General features: G+C 49.2%; 1 protein-coding gene across 1 annotated transcript in view; it reads left to right on the top strand.

Annotated features, from left to right (window-relative positions):
- LOC146808453 (transient receptor potential cation channel subfamily M member 2-like) overlaps window positions 1-14139 on the top strand; it is a 2757229-nt gene that overhangs the window by 61697 nt on the left and 2681393 nt on the right. The window contains exon 3 of the mRNA XM_085623562.1: window positions 2666-2754. Within this exon, the coding sequence (XP_085479688.1) occupies window positions 2666-2754 (89 nt within the window). The remainder of the gene's footprint in view (window positions 1-2665; window positions 2755-14139) is intronic.

Here is a 14139-nt window from a genome sequence, read left to right on the forward strand (position 1 = left end):
TGCCAAGTTCTAAAATTGACCAAATGGTCACTGCACGGCGAATCAACAGAAGAGATCTGAGTCGAGGACCGGCACCACCTGGATGGTCAGATCAAAAGGAAAGGAAAAACGCCGTGGTTGCCAAGACTCGAGTCTCATCGGGCAGCGATCGCGTCCAGAGCGAGATTCCAATCCTTTGTCGCGACCAATCCTTTGGGCATCCGAGTCACCGATGAGTCCCACGTTGAGGCGCCAATTTGTTGAAAGAGACCTCAGCTAGGCCTACCAGTGCAAGGGGTTCGCCCTTCTCTGCACAGAGTCCTCAGACTATTGGGAAGAAGTTGGCACAGAAACTGGAATAGAAAATACAAAGTTTAATAAACCTTCATGAAGTGGAACCACATTCACCCAGCACCCTGTGGTGCTGAATGAAGGTAGCACACAGAGTAGAAGAACCATGGGTCTTTTATACCCACACAGGGGCTCAGAAAGAGGGCGGTACAAGCATACATGAGAAGAGTTACATACATAGATGGTCATACAGAAATGCACAGTCAACAGTAAAGGAGGAGCTAGCATTTGCTGACTCTGGTAGAAACAACCTGATAGTTACAGACTAAAAACAGATGTATGGACAGTTAGATATTCCTGCGCATGTGCAGGGTAGCAGAGTCTAAGTATAGCCAGTCATTTAAACAGAGCACAAGGGTAAACAAAATGGCTGCCAGAAATACAAAATGGATTCCATAAAATGTACAGGATAGCCTCTAAATACCAGATGGATTCCGCTAACGCTAATTTAATCGCAGCCAATTTACGACAACCTCATGACCCTTTTTGCCTTCTTAAGTTTCCCTGACCACCCATTCCTATTTAAGTCACCTGTTGTGATGCGTGTTTTGAAGTGGCTACTCCATATGTTCCCATCAACTCCATTAGTCATGCCCCAGTGGGACCTTCATTTGGTTCTCACTTATTTAAAATGCCTCCCTTTAAGCCCAGACACGTTCTCTTTGTCAGGTGAGTGAACTCCAGTTGTTGTCGGTGGTCCCCCCATATACATGGTGCTTCCTGGACAAATTAGTCTTCTGAAAAAAGTGGCATTTCTGCTGAAGGTAGTCGGGTCCTCTTGCATAAAGCAAACCATCACCTTGCCATCTTTCTATGCACTGCCTCATCCCTCAAAGGATGAAGTACTGCCTCATTGTCTTGACCCTAAACAGGTACTTAGCTTTTATGTGGACCAAACCAGGGACTACTGACAGGATGACCAACTTTTCGACGGTTTCGACTGTTTCAAAAGAAGACCATCTCAAGATGGATCTTGCTATGTATCAAGATCTGGTATGGGCTAGCCAAGAAGCAGTCCCCAGAAGGTTAGCACACTCGTTCCACCAGAGGGAAGGTTGCTACCACTGCACTGGTGCACCAGTAATGGACATTTGCTAGGCCCCTGTGTGGATGTCCCTCCACATATTCACTAAGCCGTACTGCCTGGATAGCAGGTCGGGTGTGACGGGCAATTCGCCTGATCAATCCTGCAGTATTTCCTGATCTGAGCCATTCCACAGATCAACCACCAGAATAGGTGTACTGCACATAGAAGTATCAGAAGAACAAATTACTTACCTTTCGTAAAGCCTTTTCTGGATAGAGACTCTAACTGCATATTCCTCACCTACCCACCCTCCTCCAAAATTCTGTGACTTGGACTCACACAGTCCTTCAATAAGATGCCAAATGTAAAAGATCTGCTTTCCATGGCTCTACGCCTACGGGCATGGACAAAAATAAGAAAGAAACTGACGCCAGCACATGGAGGTGGCGCATATATAGAGGGCCCAACATTACATCGAGGTGTGATGGAGCTGCACAACCAGCTACTGCCCTTGCAGGTAAGAGCGGTGGGGTGGGGTGTCGGGGTGGGGGGATTTCGACAGACGACGAGGGAATATTAATTATTTATTTAATTTTCCTCTATCGTCTGGCAAAATCCCCGCTTCTGGCCCCACCGCTCTTACCTGCACAGGCCGCGGCTCTGCACAACACTACCTACGGATGTACAATGGAATTGCTTTTGATTTCTGATTATATTCTGGGGCCTGGGGTAATTCACAAGGTGGGGAATCTGTGATTAGAGAGTGTTTCTACCAGAAAAGGCATTACTGAAGCAAGTAACTTGTTTGTTTGCTTGATATGATGTTGGCGGGGAGGAGCTGCTAACATTGGGGTGGAGACAGATTATAATTCTGCCACTACTACTTGCAGTTCCCTTTTCATATATGAAACTGTTAAAATGTAATCTCCCTCTTGTGTCCTGTGTTTTCCTAGGATATATACGTTTGTCATTTGTGGTTTGAGAAAAGCCAGTTGAGCTGGTTTAAATGGTTTATGATGCCATTACCCTGTGCTGCTTAAGAACAGGGAAATGAAAATATGTAGCATGTGACAAAATGAAACTTTCCCTTAGCTATTGCTGTCCACTTCCTACTTTAAAGGGTCAGGTGGAGGGAGGTGGGGTTTGAAATAGTGGTCACCTGCAGTAAAATATTGCCTGCCGCCCTTCAGACAGGGTAAGTAATTTTTTCAGCTGTAAATAGCACTCAGTGAGATGTACAGAGACTGCATGCTCAGTATTCTGACATGTTATCATAAGTTGAGCACTATTCTATCTGTTTTCTTTCAGGATCAACAGCCAAATATCTGGATCTTAGATCACATAAAGAAAAAGGAATGTGTTAAGTACATCAAGAGCTCAAAACTGGATGATAAACAGTAAGGAATATACCACAATGCCACCACTTCATTATCATCTCTCCCCATGTCCCCACTCTGAATATATATTTTGTTGTTTGCTGAGCTACTCTTTCTATTCCATCCCTTCCTCCATATTACTGATATCTTGTCCTTCACCTTTCAAAACTGAGGTTGGTTATGGATCTTATAGTAGTACTTGCTCTAAGTGGTTCATTTCTAGGTCTGGCGAGTGGCCCCCTTTAGCCATTGGCATGTTAAGAGCAGCACCATCGAGCCATTACTTTGAGACAATGTCAGTCTCATCATGGATCGGGGCAGAGGGTTTTTTTTCCTCCCTATTACCGTCATGCTCTGAATGTTCTAACAAATAAAACAAAGGCCTCTCTGAGCCTGAGGGGGTTTAAATCACCTCTGGCTCAGAAAGGCCTTTATGAAAATAACATTGGAATGTTGCTTTGCGGTCCTTTACCAGCCTGTAGAAGCATGGAGCACTCCATTGTCTTCAATGGAGTGCTCCACATTCCAAGTTTCTAATAATACATAAAACAATTGTGATAAACAGTCTGATACCCAGGCAATTGCTTTGTACTCCAGCTAGACAGAATTGTTGAAGTACAAGAGGTATACAATTTTAAGACCGCAAGAATCAGCATTGTCGTTTCAGTATCTCCACTTCAATCATACACAGTACCCTCCTCAGGATATTATGCCTTTTTTAGATCTCCAATGCTATTGCCAAGGAAGGAAACAAAACACAGCTTTACCAGACATCACAAGAATTACTTACACATGATGTAGATTACATTAATAAGCAGTATGTAATTCATAGAGTTCCTTGAAAAATTTGCATAAACCCTTTTACTAGCAGGAGACATCCCATTTCTTCTACAGTAAATGCAGTAAGATTCGAAAAGAAGTACAATGCGCCGAATTCCACTCATGCTTGTTTAATTAATCAGACCAAGACAGAATCATTACTATCTGCTGAGGTAGAGGCCAAGATTTTAAGCATGCCTTTTGATGGTGAAAATATTTTTGGTGAATATAGGATGATCTTCGATTCATAGAGCTAGATACAGATAAAGCTAAGTCTCTGGGCACAATACAGCATAGCCAGAACTATAGTTCCTCCAGAGATGTTATCAGCAAGGAGATACTTTTTGTCAAACTGGACAAGAAGGTCAGATTAATGGACCTTACCACTAAAAACCCGAGATTCCCCATAAAGGCAAGGGGCGGTATAATCAAGAAAGAGGAGGTAACCAACACCAGCCTCCATCTAGTTGAAGCATACCTTACTTAGTTTACTTCCAACTCCCCTAATTGTCATGCCTATAGGGAGCAGAATTCAACACTTTTTCAATAATTGACAGGTTCTGACACACAACAGGTGAGTGCTGTATATTGAAGATACAAATCTTATCCTATAGTTTATAAACCACCAAGTTAAATGAAATCCAAGGGTCTAGTAACCCTAAACAAGGAGTTCTTGAAGTTGCTGTGATAGGAAGCTATGGAAGAGGTTCCCAAAACACAATAAAATCAGAATAATTACTCTAGATTTGCTTCTCGTCCAAAAAAGAATGGCCAGTTGAGACTGTTTCTAGACCTCCGAAGTCTTAACACGTTTTTAAAGAAGCAACATTTTCACATGGTTACTGTAGGAAAGCACCCCTTTTTGCATGATTACCCCCCACTTTTTGCCTGATATCTGATGTAACCTGACTTGATGTGCCCTGGGTCCCTCTCAATCAGATTACCAGGTCCTGTGTTCTTTCTCAAAACTGTACCTATGTTGTCACAACCGGCACATCCCTGGCCACAGGTAAGCCCATTGTAAAAGGTACTATTGGTACCAAGGGTACTGTGACCATGGAAGGCCTCTAAGGCTGCAGAACCTATTGTGCCAGCCTTAGGGGCTCGTACCTTAACACCCACACACTGCCATTGCAGGCTGCGTGTTTTGGTGCAGAGAAAAGTGAAGAGTCAACATGGCACACATCCCTGTGTGCCATGCCTGCCACCCACTGCCTGAGGCCTAGGTAAGTCACCCCTCTAGCAGGGAGCACTAGCCCCCAGGTGAGGGCACAGTGGCATGAGCCTTGTGCCCATACAGTGTCTAAGTTATTTCTTAGAGACTGTAAGTATAGTAAAGCCATAAAGAGTATATGGTCTGGGAATTGGTCATTACAAACTCTACAGCTCCATAATGGCTTTACTATAAACTGTGGAGTTAGATAGCAAAATTCTCAGCACATTAAACCCACACTAATGTGGGGGATTTAATGAAAAATGCACTCAGAGATGTCCCTTGAAAAACGACCAGCCCTCGTGTGGTTCCTGAATGGCTGCCCACCATTTGCCACCACTAGAAGGTTTCTGGACCTCTGGGTAGAAAGCCTCCACTCACTGGGTCCAGTGACAAAGGAAATCCTGGGCAGAGGTGTCATGTCTCCTCTCCCAGGATGGACTGGTTCCACGAAGGGGAAGCTTCAAAGGCCTGCCGCCTTTGGAAGCTGACCCTGTCTTTTGCTACCCCCAGCAACTGGCTCCCACTTTGGGCTGGAGAATCGGCCGGAATGCCAAGATAGGAAGAGAGGTGTGCCCACCTTTGCCATCCTCATCCATTAGGTGGGGAAGGCGAGGTGAAGCACACATCTCAGTCCCCTCCATCCTGAAGATGAGGGGACTCATCCAATTAGGGAGAGGCTCATGTCCCCTCCCACTGGAGGGTGGCATAATAGGGGGCGTACCCACCACAAGTAAGGGACCCATTGGTCACGACCTGCACACCCCTTTAAACGCCCCTAAATCTAGTATTTAGGGGTAGCCCTGAACCTTGCCTCCTCAGATTCTAGTAAGAAAGAAGAAGGACTAAAGAGCCATGCTGACCCAGGAAGAAGAGGACAACCACTACTTTGGCCCCAGTCCTACCAGCCTGTCCCGTCTACGACCTTCCTAAAGTGAAGAAACCGGCATGTCCAGCAGCCCCCCTAGCCCGGAGGACCTGCTCTGGCCTCATCTTACAGACTCTGTCTCCTGTGAGTACCGGATTTGCTCAACAAAGACTCCAAGACCATAATCCACATTCCGGTGACTCCGCGATTCTGCACCACTCTACACCCGACACATGATGCCCACGGCCTGAGATAGAGTGACCCAACAAAACAAGGAGATCTCCAAAGCGATACTGACCTGGGATCTGGTGATCCCTGACCTCCCTCAAGCTTCAAGGTGACACCTGCAGCCTCAACCTGAAGAGTCCCACGAACGTGACCGGAGCTGGTAAGAAGACACCATGCACCCGACGCCCCATGGCCTTGTCTGGCCCAACTGACGTTGCCCAGGCATCCCCCAAGATCCCAACTTACCTCTCCAGCTGGTGGTTGCCTTCAGGAAGTGTCCCTACCTGAGCCTGCAGCAACTTCACTGACCCGAAGGTCTCCATTGAAAAGCACAGGGTCCCCGACATCTTTATAGCACCCTGCATCCGGCCACCCCAGTGCTGCTGGTGGTGCAGCTCATGTGCTGGTCATTGGTTCCTGCAGTGTTGACCTCAACCCCAGGAACTTTGCTCCCACACCAGACCGAGTGGCCTGTTCATCAGCAGACCCTGACGGAAGGCATGTTTAACCCCATTGGCCAACATTGGGCTCCTGCACTCTGCACCCAGCCGCACCTGGGCTGCTGGTGGTGCAATTCGTGTGCTCATCTAGAACATGGGGAACCTTAATTCTCAGCCCCAAAATCCCACTCGTAAGTCGTGTACTTACCTGAGAAACCGCTAACACTTTTTCTCCCATAGCAACTCATGTTATGTTTTGGGCCTAAAATGTTTTAAGTGTTGAACTGATGTTTGTATATAGAAAAGAGAACTAAAACTGCAAAGTCTAAAAAGTCTTACTTACCTTATATTGTGAGACCCGTCGGCGCTCCTGAATTGTTCCATGGACCGGGAGTGGTGGTGTCTCTGGGTGGGGGAGGAGAGTGGAGGTTCGTGTTTTTGACTAAAAAGTATTCTGAAAGTAATTGCTTTGTAATTCATACTGCATTTTAAAGTGATATAAACCTTTAACAACTGCAAATCCATCCTCCATTGCATTTCTGTGTAAAGGTTTACTTGTGAAAGTATATATTACCTACCTGTGCCAAGTCCTGCTTGGTTCCAGAAATAAATTACAAGTATACCTTTTTTATACTTACCCAATCGGTCTGGGTTCAGTTTCTTGAGTGTGTGCATCAGTCTTGATTAAGTAAATGCAATAAATGCTTAACACACCCTCGGGATAAGCCTAAATGCTCTCCCACACTACCACAAAGTGAGCTGTTAGTACTTACCTAATTTAGCCTCTGCTATACCTCTGGGGACTCCCTGGACTCTGTGCACACCATACCTTACTTTGGTATAGTATATACAGAGCCCGCTTCCTACAATTATGTAAGAGGGTGTTCTCCCATTCATTGGAAAAGGTGAATATTTAGCATCTAAAGAGTTGGAAGATGCTTATTTCAATGTCCCAATTATGTCAGAGCATCAAAGGTTTCTATGCTTCATATTGAACGGACTCCATTTTCAGTTCTGATCTCTGCTGTTCAGCCTGAAATCATCCCCATGCATTTTCAGGGTAGTGTATGGCACCAATAGTGCCTTCGCTTCAACGGCAAGCACCGTCCGTATACCAATATCTATACATTGTGCAGTCAAGGCAACATGATCCAACATGGTCAAAGTTCAAAGAATTATGCATTTCCTTTTTTGTCTGGGCTTGGTCATCATTCAGGATAAGTCTGTCTTATCAGGTGCCAACATAGTTATGTTTCGAAGTCAGGATCCTTTCAAAAGTAGGAAAAGTCTACTTATTCATGCAACGGGATCAGAAATGAATGAAACTAGTATAATTTATCCACAAGCAGCAGTCTATTGTAGCAAGTAAAATAAAAAATGTGCTAGTAGACATGTCCTATTACATTTTCGTGTTGCCCCAATGTAGATTTTGTATGAAAATAGAACTCAGTGGGAATGAGATGCATCTTTGCAGGTCAAATGATATTGGAGGTGCATCTAGAAGTACACTTTACAACAGATGGTGCTCTAACATGTTGGGGTGCCCACTTGGGCAGTCTGATGTCAGTGGTTTTTGGTTCAGAGAAGAAACCAATTGTCGCACAAACATTCTTTAACTTAGAGCACTGAGAATAGCCCTCAAATCATTCCTTTCCTTTGTGAAAAGCATATTAGTGATGTCAATGCAGACAATCTGATAACAGTGTTCTGTATATCAGAAAAGAAGTGATAAGCTTTTTTCTGCTATCCAAAGAAGCTCTGCTTCTGGGCCATCAAACACAGAGTGTATTTTTCAGCAGGACATGGTCCAGGAACTTTCAGCTCCTGCACAGATGCCAGAGCATGCAAACCACTTTCACCCACAATTGGCAACTAGATGACAAATAACTGGTTGCCTAGCGATTGGGAAATCCATAATGAGACATATTATCTTCAAACCTAAACAACTGATGACCTCTGTTCGCAGGCAGATGCCTATGCCTCCGTTTGAGGAAGAAAGCCTTCCCACATGAGTTGAAGAGGTTCCTATATGCATTCCCTGTATTACCATTAATTTCAAGAATGCTCTTGCAAATGAAACAGGCAGCATTGCCAAATTATTATGATAACACCAGCACGGCCCAGACAGCTTTGGTTTCCTCAGCTATGATTGGTGTCAATAGAGACTCTAGACCACTGTGCCCTCGGCCTGGTTGCCCCCACGCCCACTGCCTGCTGCCTACCTCCTACCAGCTGCCTACCTGCTACCTGCTGACGCCTCCAGCCCGGCGCCCCAGCCGCCGCAGGGCCGCCCGCCTCGATCGCCGTTCCTGCCCGGCGCCCCAGCCGCCGCAGGGCCGACCGACTCGATTTTCGCGCCGGTTTTGCCGCGACCCCGCCCCCACGCCTGCTGATAGGACCACGCGCTCCCCGCCTCCCAGCTGACCCGCCCTCCCGGCTCCCCTCTTAAGGGGACCCCGACCCAGGTTCTGCAGCGACCACTGTGCCCTCGGCCTGGTTGCCCCCACGCCCACTGCCTGCTGCCTACCTCCTACCAGCTGCCTACCTGCTACCTGCTGACGCCTCCAGCCCGGCGCCCCAGCCGCCGCAGGGCCGCCCGCCTCGATCGCCGTTCCTGCCCGGCGCCCCAGCCGCCGCAGGGCCGACCGACTCGATTTTCGCGCCGGTTTTGCCACGACCCCGCCCCCACGCCTGCTGATAGGACCACGCGCTCCCTGCCTCCCAGCTGACCCGCCCTCCCGGCTCCCTTCTTATGACGCCCCCTCAGCGACCGCGCAGCGGACGCGCGCAGCGGGAGCACCGACTGAGCGCCGAAGGTGCGCCAAAGGTAAGGCCGTCTGCGCCCATCCGCGCCTGGACCGCGCCCAGTGCCAGGACCCCTGGCCCCCGCAGACCCCAGCCCACCCGCCGGACCTACGACGCCGCCACCCTCATCGCACTCAACGACGGACGAGTCCCGGGATGCTACCGTGCCACCCCGAGACGCACCCACGGACCCTTCAGCTGCCGCACCTGCAAGTTCACCTGCATCCGGACCCGCCCCACACCAGCACCCGCCAAGCCGAACACCAGCAGCAACCACCTCAAGTGCATCCTGCTCAACACCCGCTCAGTCCACAGACACGCCATCGAACTCTGGAACCTCATCGACACCACTGCTCCTGACGTTGCCTTCCTCACGGAGACCTGGATGAACGCCTCTTCAGCGCCCGACATCGCCATCGCCATCCCAGAGGGCTACAAGATCACCCGGAGGGACCGCACCGCCAACCAGATTGGAGGAGGCATCGCCCTCATCCACAGGGACACCATCCACATCACGACCTACACCGACGACATCCTGACTACCACCGAACACCTACACTTCCAGATCCACACCGACCCGAAGACCACCCTCAGAGGCACCCTGATCTACCGATCCCCGGGACCACGCACCCAATTCAGCGAGGACATCGCCGACTTCGTCAGCCCGCATGCCCTCCCCTCCGCTGACTACATCCTCCTGGGGGACCTCAACTTCCACCTGGAGAACAACAACGACCACAACACCACCACCCTGCTCGACAACCTCGCCAACCTCGGACTCAAGCAACTGGTGACCGCCCCCACCCACCTCGCCGGACACACACTCGACGCCGTCTTCTCCTCCAGCAAAGACATCGCCTTCAGCCACGCCACAGGACTCCACTGGACGGACCACAGCTGCGTCCACTTCACCTTCAAAAGAACGACGACCCACCACCACCAGCAACAGGTCGCTCGCAGAAGCTGGAGCAAGATCACAGCCGACCAGCTCGCCGCTTCCCTGAGCCAGCACCCTCCCGCCAGCTCAGCGAACCCCAGCCAGGCCGCCGACAACCTCACGAAGTGGATCAGCAACTGCGCGGACGAACTCGCCCCACTGAGGACCCCGCCCAGCAGACCCGGCAGCAAGAAGGCCCCATGGTTCACCGACGAACTCCAGAGCTCCAAGAAGAACTGCCGAGCCCTCGAGAAAGCCTGGAGAAGGGAGCCAACACCGGACAACATGACCACCCTCAAGCTTGCCACCCGGAAGCACCACCAACTGATCCGCGACACCAAGAAAACTGCATTCAAGAACCGGTTGGATAACAACGCACACAACAGCAAGGAACTCTTCAACATCGTGAAAGAGCTCTCCAACCCCAACGCCGGAAACAACGACATCACCCCATCGCAAGAACTCTGCAACTCACTCGCCTCCTACTTCCACAACAAGATCGCGGACATACACAACAGCTTCAACACCCAACCGACGAACGCCACGTCCAACTCGACCGAACCACCGCCCCCCACCACCACCCTCCGCGCCTGGACCCCGATCTGCACCGAAGAAACCGTCCGCATGATGAACTCCATCCACTCCGGATCTCCGACCGACCCCTGCCCTCACCACGTCTTCAACAAAGCCGACGCCGTCATCGCACCCCACCTGCGGGACATCATCAACACCTCCTTCACCACCGCCACCTTCCCTGAGAGCTGGAAGCACGCCGAACTCAGCGCTCTACTCAAGAAACCAACAGCGGACCCCACCGAACTCAAGAATTACCGCCCCATCTCGCTGCTCCTGTTCCCAGCCAAAGTCATCGAGAAGACCGTCAACAAGCAACTGGCCGCCTTCCTCGAGACGAACGGATCCCTCGACCCCTCACAGTCTGGCTTCCGAGCCAACCACAGCACCGAGACCGCCCTCATCGCTGCCACCGATGACATCCGAACCCTGATGGACAACGGAGAAACAGCGGCCCTCATCCTACTAGACCTCTCCGCGGCCTTCGACACCGTCTGCCACCGCACCCTAGTGCAGCGCCTCAGGAACGTCGGAATCCAGGAGAAGGCACTGGAATGGATCATCTCCTTCCTCGACGGAAGAACACAGAGAGTCCGTCTACCACCGTACAAGTCAGAGGCCACCAAAGTCATCTGCGGCGTCCCTCAAGGATCCTCGCTGAGCCCAACCCTCTTCAACGTCTACATGAGCCCCCTCGCGGCCATCGCACGCCAACACAACCTCAACATCATCTCCTACGCCGACGATACCCAGCTGATCCTCTCCCTGACCAACGACCCCGCCGCCGCCAGAGCCAACCTTCACGAAGGAATGAAAGAGGTAGCCGAGTGGATGTCGACCAGCCGCCTGAAGCTGAACTCGGACAAGACGGAAGTCCTCATCCTGGGATCCTCGCCCTCCGCCTGGGACGACTCCTGGTGGCCCCCCGCCCTGGGCACCGCACCCAAACCGACAGACCACGCACGCAACCTGGGCTTCATCCTGGACTCCTCCCTCTCCATGACCAAGCAAGTCAACGCCGTCTCCTCGTCATGCTTCAACACCCTGCGCATGCTACGGAAGATCTTCCGGTGGATCCCCACCGAGACCAGGAAGACTGTCACCCAGGCACTCGTCACCAGCCGACTGGACTACGGCAACGCCCTCTACGCCGGAACCACCGCCAAGCTCCAGAAGAGACTCCAACGGATCCAGAACGCCTCAGCCAGACTCATCCTCGACATCCCACGACACAGCCACATCTCCGGACACCTAAGAGACCTGCACTGGCTCCCGGTCAACAAGAGAATCACCTTCCGTCTCCTCACCCACGCACACAAAGCTCTTCACGACCAAGGCCCGAGCTACCTCAACAACCGCATCAACTTCTACGCTCCCAAACGACACCTTCGATCAGCCAGTCACGCCCTCGCCGCCGTCCCCCGCATCCGAAGAACGACAACAGGAGGAATGTCCTTCTCCTACCAGGCCGCCAAGACCTGGAACTCCCTCCCGACCGACCTGCGCCTGACCCAAGACCACCTCGCCTTCAGGAAGAAGCTCAAGACCTGGCTGTTCGGGTAGTGGCAGCACCCCCCCCCCAGCGCCTTGAGACCCTCCGGGTGAGAAGAGCGCTCTATAAATGCCTATGATTGATTGATTGATTGATTGATTGATTCAAGATCGATCCACAACTGCTCTTGAAGAACGAGGGACTAATAATCCACGATCCAAGATCATTACATTTTACTACCTGGATAATCAGGAGTTAGAATTCCAATCCTTTAAAATTCCTGCAGACATCTCACAGGTGGCTAGAGCTCAATCAGCTGAGGTCAGACGGTGCTGAGCAACCAATTCAATTAAGGTAACGTCTTTTGTTATACCCACCTTCCATTTTGAATGTGTGAATTTATGAAAGTTCCAGTAAGAAGTTACCTGTAACTACAGTTCTCCTGTGTTGTATCTTTTATAGATTCCACTGTGACTCATTCTCCTCCCCTTCCTCGATAGTTCATCGTTCATCTAGTTCCGAGTTTTAAAAACCAGGCAGAAAAAGCCTCTTTGAGTGGACCGGGGCTCGATATCTGTCCACCTAATTGATCAGACTTTGGGAAGGTGGATAGGCTAAATGTGGTCTATGTGTATTTCAGTGTTGGTAGGCACTGCTTCGAACATTGGCTACAGAGGATTCTAGCTTGACAAAGAGGAATATAAAGGAAATTAATTTATACATTTATCAAAGCTAGAGTATTGTAGTTACTCATAAATAACTTTTTCTTCTGATGGATGCTTTTACCTGCATCATCTTCTACTTTTGAATATCCCAGGTGTCAGATTGAACCTGGAAACTTTGCTTCAGCTCTCCATGGTGGTAGCGTGCAATAGCTCCACTTGGGCGTCAGAAGCCACGAGGCCAAGGCCTGTGCTTCGTGCAGAAGCATGCACCCCAAAGCCGTAAAGGAGTGGAAGACCAAGCTGCTTATTACCTGTCTAATGAAAGTTGAAGGCCAGGACAAGATCGCTGGAGTAACTACCATCCTTGTCATAGTCATTCCAGAGGAAGCACAAGAAAAAGTGATGCCATGACTCGAAATGGCACCGATCTTCGAAGGACCTTCGGAGTCAGAAAAGGTTGAGACTTCTTCAGAGGATCCAACACCTGTAGCTCCTTGGGACCCGACACCATCCGCTGACACCTGTGGCACATGAAGAAATACAAGAGCGGTATATAGTGGGGATCATTTTAACCAATATGAGTTATTCACAATGAAAAAACTGTCATTGGAAACCTGATTTAATCAAGCAAAATATGTAAATTGATTAAGTATAATGATAATGCCAACGATTTTTATACATCTAGAGTTCGTTGTAGTCCCTGTGTATATATATGTATGTGTGTATTTCATTGTTAACTCATTGGTTACAATTCATCCCCACTATATACCGCTCTTGTATGTCTTCATGTGCCACAGGTGTCAACCTTTTCTGCCTTCAAAGAAGAATCCTTAGGAGGAGTGGAATTCTGTGGTGACTCATCCTGTGTGTGTATGTGTGTCTATCTATCTATCTATCTATCTATCTATCTATCTATCTATCTATCTATCTATCTATCTATCTATATATACACACACACATGTATACACACATACGTGTGTGTGTGTGTGTGTGTGTGTGTGTGTGTGTGTGTGTGTGTGTGTATATATATATATATATACACACACACACACACACACACACACACACACACACACACACACACACACACACGTATGTGTGTATACATGTGTGTGTGTATATATAGATAGATAGATAGATAGATAGATAGATAGATAGATAGATAGACACACATACACACACAGGGACTGGTGACCGTTGCTATGTTTTTCATATATTATATACTGGCGGTCGCCAGTAGATAGTTATAGTTAGGACCAAGTTCCCATAGGAAATCTGAAAATTCTATTTTGAATAACTTTGGCACCGGTTGACTTATGTTCGTGAAATTTTCAAAACTAATGGGGCGCTCCGCTCAGCTCCTACC

The sequence above is a fragment of the Triturus cristatus genome, chromosome 8, assembly GCF_964204655.1.
Source record: "Triturus cristatus chromosome 8, aTriCri1.1, whole genome shotgun sequence".
Lineage (NCBI taxonomy): Eukaryota > Metazoa > Chordata > Amphibia > Caudata > Salamandridae > Triturus > Triturus cristatus.